Raw genomic sequence first — 22,083 nt, 5'->3', positions numbered from 1 at the left:
CCCCGGAAAGGATTGGGCTGCTCGCCCCGTAGAGGGGGCGTGGGCGCGTTCCTATTGGCCAGCGCTCCGTGAGGCGCGGACCAATGGGACACGGCGCTGCTTTGGCGCCCAGTTCGAGCGGGGGCGGGCTGCGGCTGCCGCCCGTTCCCGCCGCGCGCTCCCGTTCCCGCCATGTTCGTCTCCGACTGCCGCCGGGAGTTCTACGACCTGATCGTCACCCAGGTGCGGGCAGCGGGCCGTGACCGGGCCGGGTGGCACCCGAGCGCCCCGGCATCCCGAGCGCCGCGGCGGCGGGCGGAGCAGCCTCCCCTCGGGCTCTCTCCCCTTACGGCTCTCCCTTCTCTGGGTGCCGCGGTTCCCGCCGCCTCACGGCCCGGGGCTGGTGCGGGGCGTCCCCGGCTCTGCCGGCGGCGGCTGAGGCGCTCTGGGGCGGTGGTGGCCTCGCTCCGGGGGCTGCGGGGCGGGGTCGGCGGCGGGGAGCACCGGACAGGCGGCGCTGAGGGCGGCGGGTCCGGCAGTCGCTCCGGTCGTAAAAATCCCTTTCCAGGGTATTTTTCCCCTTCCCTACCCATTGGAACTTGTGACAAAGCTGTGTCAGCGCGGTGAGGTTTCGCCAGGGATTTCGCATATGGTTCACCTCCACAAAAGTGTTTTTGTGTCTTCTGCATCTAATGCTTAACCATGACACTTCTGGACTATTTTTAAAAATATCTTTCTAGCCGTTTTGGTGTTCTGTCATCTTTAATGTTTTTCTTTCAGTCTTTCTTGTAGCACATCTGTCTGCTACTTTTATTTTTAACTCAGGGTTTGCTTAACTCCGTTCACTGCCGATATGTACGGTAAGGTGGTGAAGCTTTTGTTGGACAGTCTTATGGCGTTTCTACCAATGAAATTATATTATGGAGTGTCCAAATGAAAGTGTTTATCTTAATTTATCCAGCTGTGAGCAAAATCTCAAAGCACCCTTCCCCCAAGACCAAAAACAATGCTCTCAGAAAACAAATAAAAAACAGCCAACCCTTTCCCTCCAAAAAACCCCAACCAACCAACCTTAAATCAGATGAAAGAATTTCTTCCCTGAGTTGCCTTACTCTTGCTTTTGCCACAGATTTTCAGTCAAAACTGTTGCAGATCTGTGCTGAAAATGAAGGCCACTCTAAAGGCAATGAAAATAATTGTAGGACTTGACTAGGTGTGAAACTTCAAAAGTATGTGAGGTTCAGAGGAGTCTGAGTAATTACACATCCCTGAAGGAGCTGACATGTTTTGGGTATGTGGAGTTGCTTGGTTTTGATATGCAGGATATCCAAACTGGTTCATTTCGGTTGCAGTGTCCATTCAGGAGCAATCCTGTTTTATGCTTACGTTGATCTCTGTCTGAATTTCTGGTGTCTCAGTGCTCTATGCATTTCATATACCAGCACACTTTATTTGGCTCCTATATTAATGCTATCATTTTGTTATTTTTACAGCGTGTTCTTCTTCTTGTTGCCTCAGACGTTGATGCATTATGTGCTTGTAAAATACTCCAAGTAAGTCCTGGTTCGTTATCACTGCAGGCTGACAGTGAGAAAATTTCCATGCCCTGGGATCCTGTAAATGGCTGTGACCTGGGGAACGGGGGAAGGTTTCCTCTGCTTTTGTAACATTTGTTTCCATGAGTTATGGCATTGAGAACTGGTGAGTTGTAGTCTCAGGGTTCGTGTAGATTTGTAATTTGGGAGATGCCTTCATTTTACGGTTTTGTATGGAATGGAATCGTAGCCTGGTGCAGCACTGCAGGGGAGGCTGTTCCCCTCCCATTTCTAACAGCTCTGGCTTCCTTGCAGGCTTTGTTTCAGTGTGACCATGTGCAATACACACTCGTGCCTGTGGCTGGCTGGCAAGAGCTGGAAACTGCCTTTCTGGAGCATAAAGATCAGGTGAAGAAATACTGGAAAATTTTTAATCAGCAACTCATCTTTTGTAGAGATAAACGTCTTCCCTTCCCTAATTTAAAATGTCAACACTGAAGCTCATTATAATTATTAGTGATTACTTCAAAACTGTGGTTATATTTTAACACAGCAGTAATGAACTTGTCTAGTTTTTAACATCACCTCCAACAACTGTGCTAAAATGTTGATAGAGGCAGAAGTTTGCACACATTTTGAGATATGAAGGTGCTGCTATTGGATGTGCAACATCCCTGAATTGTGTGTTTTGCCTTAAATAAATTTTCTGCCTCACAGACATCAAATATCAGAAACTAAACAAAAGTTTTGGCAATGATGAGTGCTTTGGAGGATTTGTGAACATGTTTTCGGCTTTCCATGTCTCCTGGCAATTTAATTAACAAGCTCCTTATTTTTTTCTGCTCTTGTTTCCAGTTCAAATACTTTGTTCTTATTAATTGTGGTGCCAATGTTGACCTCCTGGAAATCTTGCAGCCTGAAGAAGACATTTTATTTTTTGTATGTGACAGTCACAGACCGATCAATGTAGTGAATGTTTACAATGACACACAGGTAAAAGCTTTTCTTTCATAATAAACACCTCACCACAGAGTGATGGAATGCCTGTCTGTATTTGCAAAACTGGTTAGAACATTAGCTTGTAGGTCAAAAAGCAGCATTAATAAATAAATATTTGCAGTAGTGATGTACATGACCAGAAAAAGTCCTTTTTCCAGTAGTAAAATCTCTAATCTTTGCAGTGTGGTAGTTGTTAGTAGTAAGCACCTGTTAATCTTCTTGCTATAAATCAAACTGCCATAAATCAGAGGACAAACATCCTCCAGAATGTAACATGTACTATATCTCAGCATCTAGCAGCACCTAGAATTTAAAGTATTAAGCACAAATTATTTTAACAAGCATTAAAATGATAATTCTTTCAGTAATGCTCTAACAAAGGAATATGGATCTTTACTCTTATTTTCTGTTAATCAGTATGGTATTTGTATTAAAACCCAATGTTTTGTTATGCCAGGAATTAATACAGCCTAAATGAATTTTTGGTTTCTTTTACTAAGAGAGCATTTTGCTCACTGAATAAGATACTTACCCTAAAATACAGTTTTGCTCTTGCTAGATTAAGCTGTTAGTCAAGCAAGATGATGATCTGGATGTTCCTGCTTATGATGACATCTTCAGAGATGAGGAGGATGAGGAAGAGGACTCAGAGAATGAAAGTGATGGCTCAGAGCCCTCAGAGAAGCGCAGGCGTTTTGAAGAGGTTTGTTTCACTGCTGTGCTGTGAAGGGAAGAAAAATAACACTGCTATTACATATATTTTACATCATAATAATAGCTGAGTTTAAAAAATTGTGTTCCATCAGATCATAAATCCAAGTGCAAGAATTAAAAATAATCTACTACAACAGGTAGTTTCACATAAACAAAATATTTATTTATCTGAACTACATAGAAATATTTTCTCCAAATAAAAACAACCCTGTTTTGAGCTTACTTCTGCATAACTCATTCCATAATCAGTGACTTGGATAGATCTATCTCCTAATATGTGCTGTGGGCTTGGCCCTCTGGCAATAGAACTTGTTTAGATATTAACTCCTTTTACAAATAAAATGTTTGAGAAGATACAAGCTCACAAATGGTTTAGCAACACATTTTGTGCTTGTAGCAGTAAAATAACAAAAGTATATGAAGTGTACACATGAAATTAAATTTGCCGTGTTACTTGTAGAATATTTTCTATTTATATTATAGAAGCAAGCAAAGGCATGAGACCAGCAACATTAAGGGACAAGTAAATATAAAGACATCCTTAGATTTAATATATAGTTCATGTTATTTTTGTTATCTTCCCATTAGCATTGTACATTTTTTCCTAGAGACATAAAAAGGTCACTATCTTAGCCAAAGAAGCTACTCAATTCAAAGGAAAATTACAAATTACACAAAAGCCGTTCTCAGATCTGTTAAAAGATGTCACAAAAATCTTATGTGTGTTCCTTGGAAATATTTTTATAATACTTTCCCCATTAGATGTTCTTAATAGCAATTTTTTTTAAGAAAAATATTTTTAATGAAAATCTGAATTACATTTTTTTTAATTAAGGTTTAATAACTGAAGTATCTAGATGCTAATCTATTAGAATATTTTTTCTAGCTTTTTAACATGCTGGAAATTAATTTACAGGAGGTGATAGAGAGGACAATGAAAAGGCGACAAAGGCGAGAATGGGAGGCACGCAGGTGTGTAAAGAGGTTTTTCTTCTGTTGCTTCTCTCTTTTTCTTTCATTCTTTGATTAAAATTGTGTTAAGAATACAAGCACAAGATACCAAGATGTGATTTGCAAGATGCTTTAGTCATAATTTTGTTTAGAAAGTCGAGAGAGGTACTTAGTATATAAAAATAAAATCTTTAAACGGAGGAAACTGTAAATAGTAATTTAAAATTTGAGTACCAATATGTGCATTGGCTCATTTCAAATATCTGTAATACTCTTATCTTGTCTATCTTGGGGTGAAATTTGTCCTGTTTTCTACTTTTACAGTCCCACTGTAGCCAATAGGAAAGAGTAGGAACAAATCAGATAAAATGGGATTTGAGGAACAGTGATGTAAAATTTTTTCCTTTTTGCTTTATGAGTACATTTCAGTGTGGTTTCCATGTTGTTACTAAAGTGTAATTGCCTTGCAGATAAACAATTTCTAGCCCAAGCTGAATATTTTTAATTGTTAAAATGAAATTTAAATATTAATCACCATTTCTGGCTTATATTTTTAATTGGCTCCAATGACCAGTTCACCACTTAGTTAAATATGATTTTTTTTTCCCCATTTTAGACGAGAAATTCTTTTTGATTATGAACAATATGAATACCACGGGACCTCAGTAAGTATAAACTCTGTTTGCCATAAAACTTCAAGGTGACAGTGTAAAGGTAATTGGACAATATCCAATGTTATAATTATCTATTACAGTTATACAATTATCTAATAATACTATTCAATATGATATTGCTGCATCTCACTATTTTTGTATCTTACTTTTATATATATAAACTGCATCATATATATACAAGTAGTTTAACTTAGTTTAATGTTTTATGGGGTTTTTTAAAATCTTTTCAAGGGTATCTATCTATTTACAAAACAGTGTCACAAAAAGAGTCGAGCATGTAGGGAGGCTGTTTGTCTTTCAAAGAGTCAGGATATCCCAAACGTAGCACTTAGGACATCAAACTGTTCTTTCTGTTATTTGACCCCTCTGATTATTTATATTTCATTAAGTGTTTGCTTTATATACAATGCAGGTTTATAGAGCTCTCCAGAATATTTTTCTTTCTACTCTATATCTTAGGAAGAAGCTGGCAGATTTTCAGCCTCCAAAGTGATTTCTAGGCTTCAGTAACATGTGCTGGTGCTTGGCAGATTGAACTGTTCTATTTGTTTGGTGAACTGTGCCTTGTGCTCATTTGTCTTTTTGCTTCTCCCTCCTGTAGTCTGCCATGGTGATGTTTGATCTGGCCTGGATAATGTCAAAGGATTTGAATGACATGTTGTGGTAGGTTCCCATCATTTTTTTGTAGAGATTGGAAGCTTTAACCTGTCACAAAGACAGATAAAATTTCCCAGAATTATTGGTTTCACTATGAGATTCCAGGTTGTTTTGGGAGTGGATGCTTGTCTTCAACTAGGGGATGCATCTGTGGAAATTAATTAAAAGCAACAACAGATTTTGCATGGAAAAAGGGAGAATGGTGCTATGTGTCTGTGTCTGCAAAAGAGGGAATAATGATAGATGACTTTGTTATTAACTTCTCTGTGCTGCTGGTAAACAATGTTTCTGATTTGTTCTCTTACATATTTATGGGGTTAAATATAATATACTCTATTGCAATATTTGGTGGTTTAACTTTTTTTTCCTATTTCTTTTTTTTTTAAAAAAATTAGGTGGGCTATTGTTGGCCTAACAGATCAATGGGTCCAAGACAAAATCACTCAGTAAGAAAGTTTTTTTAAAAATTATATTTTTTATTATTATTCTTTCTTATTTATTTGTCTATCTTTTAGAATTTTATTTTTCGGGGTAGCTAGCAGCAATTAGTAGAGATCAGGAAACATAAGGGTATTATTATAACAGATATAAGTAATTAACTAATGGTAATATTAAATATATTAATGCCTGAATGTGATCTGTTGCCTTCCAAAAATAGGAATATATATCTTTAAAAAATTACTTTTTAAATTTAGAATGTTTAAGCTAACTTTGTCTTTCACAAAATCATAAATCAGTCACTTCTGATCTGGGAGGAAATTGTGTTTAATGGTAGTTTACCTAATCATGAACTTGATACAGTTTTATTAAAGGAAGAAAGTTTTGTGTGTTCTGTATCTTCCAGGTTCCTTTACAGTTTTATTTAACAAGTTTCAGACAGTTTTTTCTCTTTTTATTTTTTGTTATTTCCTACAAGATATGATCAGAATTCTAGTATTACACGTGTAGACACCTAACACCTAATCAACACCTTTAATTCTGGTGTTATATTTTTACTAATACATGGACACTTGAAAAGAGATAAATGTAATAAGTAACTGCCTTCATTGGTCAGTCTATTGTTTGTTTTTATTTTTTGTTGTTGTTTCTGTTGCAGGATGAAGTACGTGACCGACATCGGGGTCCTGCAGCGCCACGTGTCCCGCCACAACCACCGCAACGAGGACGAGGAGAACTCTCTGTCCATCGACTGCATGAGGATTGCATTTGAATATGAGTATCCTTAGAGAAGGTCTGGGGAAAATGCACACTCACCCCTCTGGTGAACTCCTCTTTCCCCTTTTATCTAGGGAACAAAAAATCCCAGCACTGTCTCTGCTGAGAATGGAAATAAAATAAAGGGAAACCCAAAGGTTTTGTGCGTGAATCCCTCTTTCAGCAGCTCGTGGGGCTTCAGTTCAGCGTTACCTTTCAGAACTGGCTACAAGCCAGCATTGCTACTCTTGTGGTGCATCACCTGAGCTTCTCACTGCATTTTATGCAGCACAGACATGCAATATGGAGTGCAGCTGAATCCTTTCCTACTTGTGGGGTTTGTGGGCTCAGAGGATATTTGTGTGTGCAGTTATTTGCTGTAACTCCTGCTCAGCCTGCGCCTGGCACTCTACCAGCACTGGTCTCTCTATGAAAGCCTCTGTAACACCTCCTACACCTCTGCCAGCCTCAAGCTTTGGTCTGTACAAGGGCAGAAGAGGCTCCAGGAGTTTTTGGCTGACATGGGGTGAGTTATAAAAATCTGGACCTTTTTTTTTTTTTTCCCAATGACTTCCAGGAAGATATTCAGAATATAGCGTGCAAATACTCAAGCTGTTGATTTTTAAACATGATTGTGGGGCTCTGAGTAGATGGCAGTGTCTCTGAGTTACACAGTTGGTGTATTGGTTTACAAGGAACATTTTTGCTGTATGCCTTCATGGAATGGCAGCTCAGTGAAGTAACCTCTGCTTCCTTCCATCCACTTTTCAATGACTGAAAAAATGAATGCATGCAAGTTTAGTCAGACTTAACCTTGTTAAATTATCTAACAATTTTTAAAGTCCTGTGAGAAAAAGGCAGAATACTTGTTTTTTCTGGTGTACCTGTCAATTATAATTATTTTTTCCTCCTGTTCTTAGTTTGCCCTTGAAGCAAGTGAAACAGAAGTTTAATTCCATGGACATGTCTTTGAAAGAAAATCTGCGGGAGATGATTGAAGAATCTGCAAATAAATTTGGGTAAATTGTTTTAAACACAAAGCTTTTCTTTGAAAATACTTTTTAATTAAGTTCAAATATTTTTGTATGAAGAAGATCTAATATGTTGTTTTTCAAATGTTATTCTTAAAATGACAAAGTAACACTAGATATGTTGCAAATGTTAGGATAAGGTTTTTCTTCATGTTCTGAAGATTTACATACTGGGAAGACAGCTGGTCAATGTTGATAATGTTTATAAACTCTCCTGGGTTTATTTCATTTTGCAGAATGAAAGATTTACGAGTTCAGACTTTCAGCATTCACTTTGGCTTTAAGAACAAGTTCTCAGCAAGTGACATCGTTTATGCAACCACTTCTCTCATGGAGAACATAGAGAAAGAGGGGCCTGAAACAACTAATTTCATTAAGGCTTTGGACAGTCTCTCCAGGTACTGAAAATATGCATTTTCAGTATTTTGCAGTTTTGTTTAGGGAAATGTATTGGGACTGTAGATCTAAAATATTAATTGTTGCTTTGTAAGCTATTGAAGAAAGAAACAAAATATCCCTATGAATAGTGTTTAAATACAATTTTTATGTGGAAAACTTTATTTTACTAAGAAAGTGTAATAAAAATAAAAATTTTTTATTCTTTTTGTTGCAGGGGTAACCTGGACAAGCTGCACCAAGGACTGGACCTAGCCAAAAAGCAGTTGCGTGCTATTCAGCAGACAGTGGCCAGCTGTATTTGCACCAACCTTGTCATTTCTCAGGGACCATTCCTCTACTGCTCCCTCATGGAGGTCAGAACTGTGTGTTTGGGCTCTCATTTGACTCTCCTTTTTGACTATATCATCCTTGAGTAGCAGTTTCCCTCAGTGCTTGGCATAGCAAGAATTACTCTGTAAGAAAGAACCTTTCTCTGTACTGTGCTGTCCTGTGACGGGTCAATATTGACATTGAATCTGAACTTCCCAAAGGCAGAATCAGCCCTCACACAGGGGAGAGGGCTTTGCTGCAAAGCTGGGTCAGCTCAGCCTCCTGTGTTGTAATGGTTCTTGTTGGTGTTCCTTGGGCCACACAAAGCTTCTAGGCTTGTCAGTAGATAATAAGAGTGAGTAAGTGTAAGAATCATCCGTTGTTGAAATTAAAATAATTCTTTTTTTCCTAGGGCACACCAGATGTGAAACTGTTCTCCAAACCTGTGTCTCTGTGTCTGCTTAGTAAATACTTGCTGAAATCATTCGTGTGCTCTGTAAGTAAATTAAAAGCATTCAACTCACAAACTTCTGGCTGGTGCAGTACTTACTGTTCTGTCAGATACTCACAATTGATTATTAATAGTATTATAGGAAACTATTTATAATATTTTTCTGCTGATGGATTGGATGATTTTAGCAGGTTTGTGAATGCTGGTCTAGGGAAGATATGTATTTGGAGACTTCATAGCATTGAGCTTTCATTACTAAAATAGTTAAAATCTAAACGTTCGTGTAATTTTGTAAGTTTTGAGGAGTACATCACTGTAATTTCTATTAGTCCTTAAAGTGACTTTTACTGTAAGGAACAAGTGGATTAAGAGATCCTGTAAAGAAATCACCTTCTGTTGAACTGCAGAATATCTGTATCCTTAGGTGCCTGTTTGTAATGCTCTCCCATGGGGAGAACTGATATTAAATTGTCTTCTGAGCCTTGTGTAACAAAGTTTTCTGACTTTCAGACAAAAAACAAGCGCTGCAAGCTGCTGCCCCTGGTCATGGCTGCACCCATGGATGTTGAACAGGGAACTGTGATCATGGTGGGGATTCCTCCAGAGACAGAAAGCTCGGACAAAAAGAAGTAAGCAAAGTGTTTACAAGTTCTAAACCTGTCTCTGAAGCAAATATATCTTTCCTGTACCTATTTAACACTGATTATGTTGACTTGAATTGTATCCTTCTCAAAAACACACCTTCTGCATACAGTGTGCATGAGGTACTTTGAGAGGATACAGATCTTCAGACCTTCCTTGCAAGGCTTTTCCTTTTTCTTCCCTCTTAAAAGAGGGAAATAGCTCATATGGCCCATGACTTCATTTCTCAAAGCCTCCAATGTAAAGATTTTTATGTGTGAATAAGTGAAGCGTGCATTAAACACACGGCACCTGTAAAAACATCTGGAAGCCATTTCCACCTCTCAGCCAGGAAAACGCTCCTTGCTCCTACCTTCGTAAACATCCTTTCCTGTGAGGCTCATTCCCATTTCTGCTCCTGCCGCAGCTTTTTTGGAAGAGCCTTTGAGAAGGCTGCGGAGAGCACAAACTCCCGGACGCTGCACAACCACTTTGACATGTCCAGTGAGTGCCGGGGCCGGGGGCCGGGGCCGGGGCCGGGGGCCGGGGGCCGGGGCCGGGGCCGGGGGCCGGGGGCCGGGGCCGGGGCCGGGGCCGGGGCCGGGGCCGGGGCCGGGGCCGGGGCCGGTGGCGGTGGCGGTGGCGGTGGGGCCGGTGGCGGTGGCGGTGGGCGGGGGCCCGGCGGTCACACCCGCGGGATGCTCTGCCCTGCCCACGGCGCTGCCTCCCGAGGCAGGAGGCACAATCCGCCCCGCGGAGCTTCTCGAGATATCTGGGTTTTGCATGCACGGTCGGCTTGCATGTGTGCATTTCGCTTTACAGTCCGTGATGTTGTGTGTCAAGGCTTTAATTTTAGCAGCCGAAACAAGCGTGGTGTTAAAGCAACACTTAGGCAATACAATCAGCCTATCTTAATGCTTAAAATGGAGACGGCCTGTTATTCTTAGAATAAAAATATTCTAAGAATATTCTTAGAAATATTCTTAGATTTAAGAAGTGCCTGCTCTATTGTAGAGTGAGCACCTGCAAATTAATTTGCTAATATTTAGGGTTAAACAAAATAAACAATGTACTTTGCATTTTGTCCAAGTAGCTTCTCCTTCTTAAAGGTGAGTAACCATATAAGCTGGTATACTCAGGCTTATTGTTCTTCAAGTGTGACATCTGATATATCTTTCAGTTATTTGCATCCTGTAATAAAATATTTCATATTTTAGTAATTGAATTGAAAACAGAAGATCGGAGCAAATTTCTGGATGCACTTATTTCTCTCTTGTCTTAAAGGTAAGACACTATAAGGATTAATTTAAAAATTATTACAAACCAAGTAATCTGCTACTATCTGTAGAATATTTTTAAAAAGTGTGGCAACCTTTAGTGAAAATATAAATTGAAGCTGAGAGTTTCTTACAAAGAGAATTGTTTTCCTTTGGAGGAGGAGGCAGCAGACAATGTAAAAGCAAAATGTTTTCTTCCTTAAGAGATTTATTTACGTTTCATTGTCCATGAGCTTCTCTTTCTTTGTTCTTAACTTTTTGTGGCTTTTTAACTCAGGGTGGAAAAGGAGCATCTGTTTGTGTTGTGAGAGAAATGGCAATATCACCTAATTGTAGCCATTACTATTGCTGATATTTAGTTCTGATGGCTTGAGTTTGAGCTCAGGATGGAATTTTGGCCACAGCAGTGCCACTGACTTTGATGTTAATGCAGAATTTGCTTTTTTCTTTCCCAGTGTTAGGGTTGTGGCCTAGGTTGGTGTGTAGTTTTTATTTGGAACAGAGATGGGGATACAAGACTTTTTTTTTAGTTCTGAAAAGTATCTTTACACTAGTTCAGAGCTGCTTGTTAGACAGCAGAGGCATGCATGGCTTACAGGATTTCTACACCCATTTGTTTCCTTACTCTTTGACTATTGATTGTTTTGTCTTCTGCTCTCGTTATGCAGTGGTGCCTTTTGGCTCCTTGTGCTGGACGCTGAGGATGAGACCCTCTGAAATTATTTTGGCTGTTCCAAAGTTCATGGTGCTGCAGTTCTGGTGTCTCTTAGGTACAAGTACAGGCCTGGACTGGTGTTTTTATGGCTTTTGGGAGGTCAAAAGGATTTTGATCTCAGCACAGAGATATTGGACTCTTCTTTTGCTAAACGTCCCACCCTGGTAATGGCAAAAGCTGTCACCTGGTATTTGTACATTGGATTTCTGTATATCGACCCTGCTTTTATTCTAGATATATTCTTGTAATGTTGAGTTGTCGACTGATAACAAAAATAGGTTTTGAAATTCCATATTTATATTACTATTCAAATGTGCTTTTAAAATTGTCTTGATTGCTTTTTTATTTTTTTACTCAAACTGTTTGAAACTCCTTGAAGTTCTAGAATGTTGAAAATGTTTGTTAGTATCATCAGATTGAAGTCTTGTGGCTTAATTGAAAGGCTTGTTTTGTGAGGGGAGTTTTAGGATTTTAGGGTTTTAAAAATCCAAATACTGAGTAACCAAATACCAAATGAAAAATCTGGGGAATGCCAGTGTCAGTAAAGCCCTTTTAGTCATGCATTGTGGTACTCTGTTGTCACCTGTAGATTGACTCTGAGAATAATTTTCCTGGAAGGAGGCTGAAGTACTATGATAATTCTGTGTAGACTGTAGCACTATAAATATTGACAGAGTAGCTTTTCCTGTTCCATAGCAGATTTCATTTTACTTTGGTCATATGAAATGGCTTGTTGGCCTTACCCTGCTATGCATTGCTGGCTGTGTATATGTGTACATGTGGAATGCTCTTCTACTTGAAATGTTTGCCTGAATTCACTGTGACTTCCATGTTTTCATGTATTATAACAAATACCTAGAGGTTATGTGTCATTACATCATTCTTTGTACATATTTTAATACAGATTAATTTAATACTAAATGTGATTTAAATGTAGCCAACAGAAACCTAATTAAACTATTTTTATTCAAAAAAAGAAAGTTGGTTTGGATTTTTAAAAATATTTTTTATATGTTGTCATCTTATCTGAATAAAAATCCCTGTGCCAAGCTGGAATGGCCAAAAAATTGTGCTTCCTAAAACAAAGCAATGCTGCCTTTTGGGTTTGCATGCTTACTAGGCAGTATCAGCAATAAATTATACTGCCCCTTACCAGAACATTTTGGGGTTTACACAGCATACAGAAATTTTGTCACTTTTTCTAAAGTACTTCGCTGGGCTTTAGGTCTCTGGAAATGGAAACACAGAAGTTTTTGCTGTCTTTTGAACATGTAGTGCCAGGCGAATTAATATGCAAAAGGTAGGAGTGTTTAGTGACACTGAAGTGCACTTCTAAATATTTTCACTTTATCTTTCAGTTGCAAACTGCTGAGTGAGTGAAGTTTAAGATAAATGTAGGAAATTCATTTATTTATCACAAAAGAATCACTGCCATTTCCACAGCATTCAATGACTAACTAGTTCAGCCCTATCACATATTTAAGATTTCTTTTACTAAGTGACTGTCATGTTTTGAAAAAGGGACACATTTTCAGGCACAAGCACCCTTCAGCTTCAGCATGTTGTGTCATACTGGGAGGATGAAGAGTGGGAGCTGGTTTTTTGCTGGGATGTGCTGGTAATTGCTTTACTGCCAGGTTCTTCAACTAAACAATGTGTTTAACATAAAACATACCATTTCCTTGTCCCTCCTTTATTTTTTTTCTTGGTTGGTTTTTGCTGGATTTTAGGGTTCAATTTTTCCCAGGATCTGCTGGAAGTGCCAAGAATGCTTTTGCAAATTTTAGAATTGATCAGCTGTTAAAATGATTCCAAGGCCATCCAAATGTGGCCATAAATCAGTCAGGAGTGTGGGATGCTGTGTAAAAAGAAAATTATTAAATCTATATGGACACCTGAAGAAATCTCTGCCAATAGATAAAAATTTTGCATGTTAGCATTTTACAAAGTGGGCACTAGAATCCAATGCTCCTTGTTAGTTTATGCTATTGAATTTCTTGATTAATATGTTAAAACTACCTGCAGAATAATTGTAGGAGGAAATTGTGGAGCAGTTTCATTCAGCGGCAGTAACTTGGTGGTTTGAGTGGCCCATTGAAATTTGTGTGGGTGAAATGGTCACTTGACATCTCTGCCTGAAGAGATAATTATGTTTTTGATTATCCCACACAGAAATTGTGGCTCTAATGAGTAATTTTAAAATAAATAGAGCACTGAGAAATCAACTTAGCCTGTTAAATGTACAGTCATATTCCACCTAGCCATGTCTGAATGCCAATAGAAACATTCCCTAAGGATTACACTGAAGCTGCACTAACTCTTCCAATCTGTTTGCTTGCTCTAATAGTAGCCTCCTAATCAGTTCTTTAAATATTTCTGCTGCTGCTAATCTGAGAACAATAGCAGCATGAAACAAATCCTTTAAAATGTTTTAGTTTTTCTTAACAAAATAAAATGATGAAAATCCTTAAATACCAAAGTCCTGAAGCAGCTGAACAAGCTGATTTTATACCATTCCTGCTCAGTGATTCATGGCTGTTTTCTTTATAGGGAGGTAATTTTAAACATAATTGAAATTGCACAGTAAGGACCTGATTTGGTTGGAATCGAAGGGAATTGGAAGTGAATCCCCTTCCACAAAAGAATTGTGGTGACTTAACAGTTTTGTACTTACCAATGTCAAGGTTGCAGAGTGGGTAAGAATTAATTCTTACCTTTTTTCCTATTTCTCTTTAGGGAAAAAAAAAGATAAAAAGAAAATTAAGGAATGTTACAACTGCCTTATATGAAAGGCTTACCCGGTCTGTGCCAGTTTGATTGTGGCAGTAACAGCCACAGGGGGAGGCCAGTGGGCTTTGGTCAGTTCTTGGCCTCTCTAATGTCAGAAGCAGGTGCTAGAGAAGGTAGAGGAACAAAGCAGTGGATTTGATGCTTCCTTCCAGACACAAACAAGTCCTGTCCCAGTCCTTGTGCTCGAGGCCATCCTGAGCCAGGTGTGGTTTCTGGGTGTTTGGTCACTGTCAGTCATAATCTGGGAATCTGGATTCGCTTCCTCCCACATCCGTGCAAAATCCCAGCCTGTGCCGTATTTGTGGTGAGTAGATCTGCAGCCTAGATATTGTATGAACAGCTACAACCCTGTGAAACAGTGTAAGAGTGCTGATTGTTCTTATTACTGGAAGTTAAAATTTCTACAATGATCTCTAAGCAAGTTATTTTGCAAAGATGCGTTATTTTACTTGCTCTGGTAAAACCTTTTATTATAAAGGACAGAAAATATTCCTGGGTTGAATATTGGGAGATATCAGGGGGTTTTACCTTGATCTACAGGAGTGTGTATGTTTATCTTCAGACTTTTATGCTTTGGTACTTAGATGAAAATACAGTTGGTCCTACAACAACAGGAGCTCTAGTTCATGAGCCATATCAAATTTAGCTACAGTATCTGCTATTCCTTGCCACTGTTTCCTGTGACTACTCTCTTAGAGCCTACTGCTCTGCTTTTGTGGCAGAAGCAATAAATCAGAGGTATTTCAGAATCTGATGGTTTTAGCTGCTCTATCAGCAATCTGAGTTTACAACAGTAAACAGCAATCATCACTTGTAAACCTGACAGGATCTGAGAGAGCCATTGCAGTCTGTTAATGCTGAATGGTTTGCAGCAGAGCTGGTTGATTGTGTAATTAAATCCTATGTACTCTGGAGAACTCAGACAGGAAAAGTACCTTAGAATTGTCATGTTTGACCATCTTTTATGCTTCTATTTCACTTTTCCCACTCCTGTTTTCAGGACAACATTTCCAGTGCACACCTGTCCAGAAATACAAGAGAAATAAAACTTTACATCACTCTAATCACTAGTCTGGGGTACCCCAGTTGTAAAGTCCAGAAGAGGAAGTTTTAAAACCAGTCTTTTGTACAGGAGTTCTTTGAAGATGGTTTTGTTGTGTTGAATTGGCCTCTTAGGGTGTGCTAACTTGTAAAGAGGGGAGCAGTACTTATTAAAAGGGAAACGTAGTAAACATGAGTGAGGAGGAATCAAAACATAAAACACCAGGACTGTTTTCACTGCAATAAACAGCATCATTTGTTGATTTTATGTGTACATCTGTCAATCAATGGTTTTGATTCCCTCATAGAAGGAATATTCTTGAAAACATTCCTCTGAAATTTCCTTTGTGAGTCAGTCTGGCTTGAGGGAAAGAAAGCAGTAAAATGTTTGTTTCTTTAAATGGAAAAATTGAAATCCCTCTTGGCACTTGTGTACCATTGTTGGCTTCAAGGTGGTACTAAAAGTTCCCTTGGAGCAGATTCAAGAACTGAAAAATGTGCTGCCCAGGGTGGAGCTCCAAAATGCCACCTTTATGTACAAACATTTGGGTTATGAACACACACTTAGCAGGAAATATTGCAGAACATTCACTAGGGAAAGAAAATCGTGGGAGCTTTTTATTTCAGACTGGATGCCATTCTTTTAAAGCATTTGAGTTTTGTTTTTTGTCATTCAGAAGATGCAGAATTAGAGAAGAAACGCAAAGGTCAAACATGTTGAAAATAGGCAAGAAATCCCTAACTTGATGGTACCTAAACTCACGACATCCCTGGGTCTGACAGAGCAGAGCATGTGGGTTTCCCTGTCACTGCTGCTGTGTGATAGAATAATTTTGATTTCCTCTGCCCCCCCAAGGCAGCTGTGCCTGCTGGGTTGTCATCCTGGCATGTGTTACCAGGACTTGCTGTCTGCTCCCGTGGTGTGGATGTGGGCAATACACAAAGATCTCAGTAAGCAGAGATAAAGACCTGTCTGGTCATTTGGTATCACAACAAGCATTTAGCAGAGTTGCTGATGCATGCTGTTCTCAATGAGCTGAAGGCTCTCAAGCCATTCTGAAATCAGAATTGGAACCAATCCCATAGGGATTTGTGGGCAAGCCTAATCATAACTCATGAACTAAGCTAAGGTAAAATGTATACATAAGCTGTATCACAACATTGTTCCTTCCAGTGCTGAATCTGGGTTTATTTTATTAAGAAATCTGGGCATTTTTTATTCCTTGGTTCAACAACATCCTTCTCTGAAGCCTTTGTCACTTGCTTAAGAACTGTAGATGACTTCTCTGGGTATTCCTTCATGTTAATGACTAGGTTGGCTGTGTTAGACAACTACCATGACATTCTGGGTCCTTTGTTTTCTTTTCAAAACCAGTTTTAATTGAGATGATTCCTTTCTGGCCCTTGCAAAAGAGATAATACTCCCTTACAACAAAAGGGTGCTGTCTTTTATAGCCCTTAGAGTCACCTCATTGCTGCAGCTTGCCTGTCAGTCCCTGTGGTGCTGGTGTCTCTTTCCACTGTTTGGCTCAGTGGAATTTACTTTCATTTAATCATTCATTTGCAGCATGTCAGTGGAAAATCGGAGGTACCTGCCACTGAATTGGAAAGAATTCACAGGGACAGTCAGCTCTTAGGATGTTTTTATTTTCTGAAAGGATTCGCCAAGGAACTCTCAAAATAAATATGCCATTAATAATGATCTATTGTCTGATCTGAAAGTCTAACTGGATCAGTAGTCTAGAAGGAAGGGGCACGTAGAGTGGTGTTTTCTTTAAACACTGGTGTGGTCAGTGTAGTAATCCAGGACTCAAATAGCAGAATACAGCATGCCCTGGATCAAGCATGCTCTGAGGTCTGAGATTACCTTCTTGGGCCCTGGCTAAGTTCCTCCTCTGAGACCATGCACTGACCAAAATGTCCCCTCCCTATTGTACAGGATGACATTAATCTTTAAAAAATTAGCACTGCAATTTTTTTCCTGAGGCTGCTGTGCTTCCTTCAGGGAGGTCTCTTAACTGGAAATGGCTTTGTTACATCATATGGAAGCTGTTCAAATCAATAAATTAAAATTAAAATTAAAAAAGAGATGCTCTCCAAACAGTTCAGGGCTTTTCCAGTGGTAACTGCCAAGTTCAAAGAAACTCAAGAGAGTCTTTGGCTATGTCCAGCTAATTACCCATGCGGGGGCAGACTGTCTTGGGAGCTTTTTTTACAGGATCTCAAATTTGAAAAGTTGTTGCCCTACAATGGAAACAAGATCTCAACAGCTGCAGAACTAATTACTAACTGTAATATAATTCTGCAACCTGATCGTCTAGCTGAGAACTGTGGTGTTTCATGGTCCCATTTAGTATGTGCCTCACTGCTCAAATAATTGCTTTCTAAACAGAGTCTGGGCTTGTTTAGTGTTTAATTTACACTGTCCATGTTTGTCTCAATTACACAGTCATTGCTTACTAGGTTAAATCAATATCCAGATTTCTAGAAATCCAATTTTGTCTATAATTGAGAGGTCAGGTAACTATCTAGTACCAGACCAGATTACCACTGATTGTGGTATTTTCCTTGGGAAGTTTAAGATATTGTCTGTCAATATTTAAGATATTGTCTGTCAAGCTTTACTTTCTTACTTGCCAAAATCTTTGTGGCTGAAAACATTTTCTACTTTAAAAATGTGAGTCCTGGTATGCTCCTCAATATTTATAGCTCTTGTCAGTATAATGCATTACCCTCCAGGGTTAATGGCTCTGCAAGTGTGTGCTATCAGAACAGCACCATTTCTGGACTGTGTAAAAGCTACATTTTGAAAAATTATGCACAGTCCTTTAAAGACCTGTATGCACATATTGTAAAGCACTTGTGGAATTTCCCAGACATGTCTGCTCTAGGGAGGGAAATACTGTCCCCCTAAAACATTCTGAGGAAAAGCCAAACCACCCTACAGTTTTTTCCCTCTCTGCCTGCCTGTTTTCTCTCCTTGTGAGATTTATCTGCCTCTGATGTTAAGCAAAACTGCCTCCCATTCTTTTACCACAGGACTGAATCTCCCTCCAGTGTTTAGGTTTCTTTATCCTGTTATTGGGCTGCAGTTTGTTCACACCCACAAAAACAGCATACATGGGTGTTGGATTTGCTTACCTGCTTTGCAAATCCAGTGTGTGCTGTTTCATGAAGAAGGGGAAGAGTATTGTTGTTTCAGCTGGTTCCACTTGCTGTGTCGCCATGTAAGTAGATTAGCTGATATCACTGTTAAGGATAGAATAATTAAAACAATAACTTAATGAACATATCCTTTTAATGAGACTTTTTCCTTGCAAAAGCCACTGAATTCTGACTCTTTTTTTCTGACTCATATTGAATTGCTGGCTCCTGTTGTAGAATATCCCCTTAGGAAAGTCCCTGAGCACTGTGTCAAAGGGACAGAGCTTTCCAACTGTTGCATACAAAACTGAGAAAGGGACGTGAAAAGGACTGAAAATGACAGGGTGAAGTACAAAAATAGAAAATAAAGAACTAAGAGGAAAAGAGAGACTGAGTAACAATAGAGGGTAGCAGTAAATCCGGTTTGCCTTTCTAGCTCAGGAAGGTGTCTTGGAATCTGTGTTTCAGGGCACCCACTGGGTGGTCACCAGAGCTCTTTGAGTGTGTGAAATGAAATGGAAAACAATAGCTCAGCAGCAATTGCTTTTTTCCCTCTGATGAGGTGTTCCTTGAATTGCCAGCACGACTCCTGCTTGATTTAGCAGTGAATACAGCAGGCATTTCCTGAAGCGACAGCGCTACATGGCGCTATTAGAAATGCTAAGTGAAAGGTTCTGCTGTGAATAACAAGGGAAAGGGAATAGGATACAGGAGTGTGTCCCACTAAACTGTCTGTGCAACAAAGGAGAGAATGAAATGCAGCACAACTGCACAGGGGTCATCTACCCGGTCTGAAAACCTTCATCTCATTCCACAAATAGGTGATAGGAGCCAACAAGCTCTGTTTGGAAGAGATACACCTTTTTGGAATGGTTAGAAGCTAAAGCCAGCATTGTTGTCTTACTAACTTGTCTTCTTTTTATTGTAACTCATCTAATAAACTCTCAGCTATCTCAATTCTCATGGGGAGTTTTTGCCAGTAAATGTAGATATTGTTTGTGTTCTGGACCAATACCACACTCTGACAAGTCTCCGTGTATGTATATATCTGCTTACTCATCTGTCCCATTATCTCCAAATAACCAGTAAAGGATTCCTTTCAGAAAGGGTATCTTCCCTGAGCCTTTCACAGATACAAACGCAGTGTATGGCTCCAAGAGTACTGCACTGACTTGGCAGAAACTATTCAAGGATCACTGCTATCCCTCCTCCTCCCTGATTACAGCTCTTAGGAAAGAAATGTGATGACCCCTCATTTTTTTGTTATTCAGCACATTTTTGTGGCCTTTTCTTTTATTAACCTTTGTATTTCTCTTTGCCTCACTTTCTTCTTTCGTCAGGATGGATGTTAGAGAGTGCCTCATGCAAATGCACAGGGAGACCCAAAAGGACATTATTGTGACAGATTAATTAGGTATTAGCTAAGCAGTATCTAGTCTCATCTCATGCCTTTATATTTAGTCTCTTGTGCTGGTTTTTATCCAGTGTCAAATCACTCATATTAGTTCTCTCCTTTTGTTTTTAGAACAAAAAAACTTGTACATTGCTAAGATCAATTAAAAACCCTCTCACTGTCCAGGGCATTCACCATCTTACCTACACACGTGTTACGTGTACTATTTTCTAGTCTGTTAAAAAAATCCTTTCCTATTGTACTTTCAACTTGAGTACAATCTGAAACAAAGTTAATTGTAGTTCTACATTTACATTTTAAGTTAATGGAGCTCTTTAGTTTTTGCTTCTGCCCTGGATATGTTCATTTCCATTTCCAGGCTCTCATTCCTGTTAATGTTTATCAGTGTGCAGTGTCAGTGCTTTCACTGTCACCTCAGACACTCAGTTTGGTGCCTACAGCAGTGTGGGATCTTACCCCACTTTGTTCATTTCAAAGCACTAACATTATGTCTTTCCTTTTTCTTCCTCTGAGTTAAGACCCATCTGTTTGATTCAGACTTCCTTGCAAGGTCACAAAGTGAAGTTTCACAGCAGTTTAAGAGCTCCTGCCTGCCCGTGTTAGAAGGCCAGGACAGACCTAAGATATTTTGGTTCAGGAGAAAGATTGCAGTTTGCCCTTTCCTTCACAATCTGAATTCTTAAAACTGAAATTCTCAATTTCTTATTGTGACGTGACTCAGATTTCATTAACTCTGTTAAGGGGGAAAAAACTTGGTCTTACAATTAACACCCTCTCCCACCCTGTCTTTGAAGTGGACTTGTTTTCTATACACCAGTGCAGTTCAATACTCGCACTGCACCCTGCCAGAGGCCATTTCTGCAAGGCTGTGGGTGCATCTTGCCAGAAAGCAAAAAAAAACCAAAAAAATCTCCAACCCTGTGAGAGAGGCAGGAAAAAAAGGGATTGTTCTTCCCACCACCAATGATCAGCCTCAGAGTGTGAAATGAGCCCATACAGCATCCAGGTATGCAGTCAGGACTGCTGTACTGAACTAAAAGTGCAGGTCCTGAAGAATGTAATCATCTCTGCAGGAATCTGGGCAGGATGCCATGGATAACAGCTTTCCTTTTAGGAGGGACACTATAATGATGATATGGATGTCTTAAATAGTTGTGGTCATTAATAACCTCAGGTAGACAAGAAGTTACTTTTAATATTATCCAAACAACAGCATTTTACCCCGAGAGTCTCAGTATGATATTGGCTTCTGGGAATATCCACTATCTATAGTTGCAGAATAACTGCTTTAATGATGTCTTTGTTTAGTTTCTTCCTGATGGAATTCCCACCCAATGGAACTCTCTCCTTCTCCAAACTGCAGCCCAATACACATTGTTACAAAGTAGACAAAGATTATATTTATGGGGAAACTAGTTCCATATGCATGAAAAGGGACATTAATGTGTCATATACCTTTCTGACAAACTGAGATTCTTCTTCCATGGCACAAGCTGTGGGAGTTAAGACTTTATAAATTTGACAGGTATTTGGGTGCATAGATAGTCTCAACTGGTCAAGACAAGAAAATCAGAAGAAAATGGAACAGCCTAAAAATAATTTAGGATTCAAGAGCATAATGGAATTCAAGTAGATGATAAATTTTGAAAACTTGCCTTGCATGTCAACATTTTGAAATGTCAACAGTATAACAAAAATAAAGTAGATGTAAACAGTGAAATGTATTATGTTGCTTGGATCTTGGCAGTCACTTCCAATGAAATAATAGCAGGAAATTATAGAGGAAAAAAATGGTGAAATCATTCTGTAGTCATTGGGTATTCATGTGAGTCTTCTGTGTCGAGATAACACTTGGGTTTATTTGTATTATAGAATGAAAGATTGCTGTTATAATTGGAAACTGTTAAAGGTTTTGTAGCTCAGGCTAAAGGTTATCCAGGCTGCTGCAGCAGATATCCTAATTCTAACAAAAGATATACAGTAAGGACAGAACATTATAACTGGAAGAGTAATCTAAAAATATACATAGTGCGAGAATTCTGCCGTGTTAGGCACTTTTTAGAGCTGATAAGAATTGGTGATTGTTGGTTTCTGTCCCAATCCTTCAAACATGTGAAGGTATATTGAAACTGAATCCTACAGTTTTGAGATTTCACATGTGTTCTTGTGAAGCAGTGCCTATTTTTCT

At 39.2% G+C, this 22,083-nt stretch overlaps 1 protein-coding gene across 1 annotated transcript; it reads left to right on the top strand.

The window, feature by feature from the left end:
- Positions 1-42: 42 nt before the first annotated feature.
- On the top strand, positions 43-12,449 carry CDC45 (cell division cycle 45). The gene is made up of 19 exons (XM_063415788.1): positions 43-222; positions 1,473-1,532; positions 1,830-1,922; positions 2,370-2,507; positions 3,073-3,216; positions 4,144-4,199; positions 4,795-4,843; positions 5,454-5,515; positions 5,905-5,955; positions 6,606-6,725; positions 7,098-7,229; positions 7,624-7,722; positions 7,971-8,132; positions 8,348-8,486; positions 8,855-8,938; positions 9,404-9,522; positions 9,942-10,018; positions 10,732-10,798; positions 11,460-12,449. The coding sequence occupies exons 1-18, from the start codon at positions 172-174 to the stop codon at positions 10,794-10,796; spliced, it is 1,701 nt and encodes a 566-aa protein (XP_063271858.1). The 5' UTR covers positions 43-171; the 3' UTR covers positions 10,797-10,798; positions 11,460-12,449.
- Positions 12,450-22,083: the final 9,634 nt, after the last annotated feature.

Source organism: Prinia subflava, chromosome 19 (assembly GCF_021018805.1).
Source record: "Prinia subflava isolate CZ2003 ecotype Zambia chromosome 19, Cam_Psub_1.2, whole genome shotgun sequence".
In the NCBI taxonomy this organism is placed as follows: domain Eukaryota; kingdom Metazoa; phylum Chordata; class Aves; order Passeriformes; family Cisticolidae; genus Prinia; species Prinia subflava.
The sequence above is the reverse complement of the archived record's forward strand: the minus strand, read 5'-3'. Positions and strand labels throughout refer to the sequence as shown.

What these genes read in the sequence shown, in the direction of transcription:
- CDC45 (XM_063415788.1), top strand. Translation starts at nt 172, where the DNA reads ATGTTCGTCTCCGACTGCCGCCGGGAGTTCTACGACCTGATCGTCACC. An exon ending in GATTTGAATGACATGTTGTG is followed by an intron (nt 5,516 to 5,904) that starts GTAGGTTCCCAT and finishes TAAAAAAATTAG; the next exon opens with GTGGGCTATTGTTGGCCTAA. An exon ending in CAACCACTTTGACATGTCCA is followed by an intron (nt 10,019 to 10,731) that starts GTGAGTGCCGGG and finishes TTCATATTTTAG; the next exon opens with TAATTGAATTGAAAACAGAA.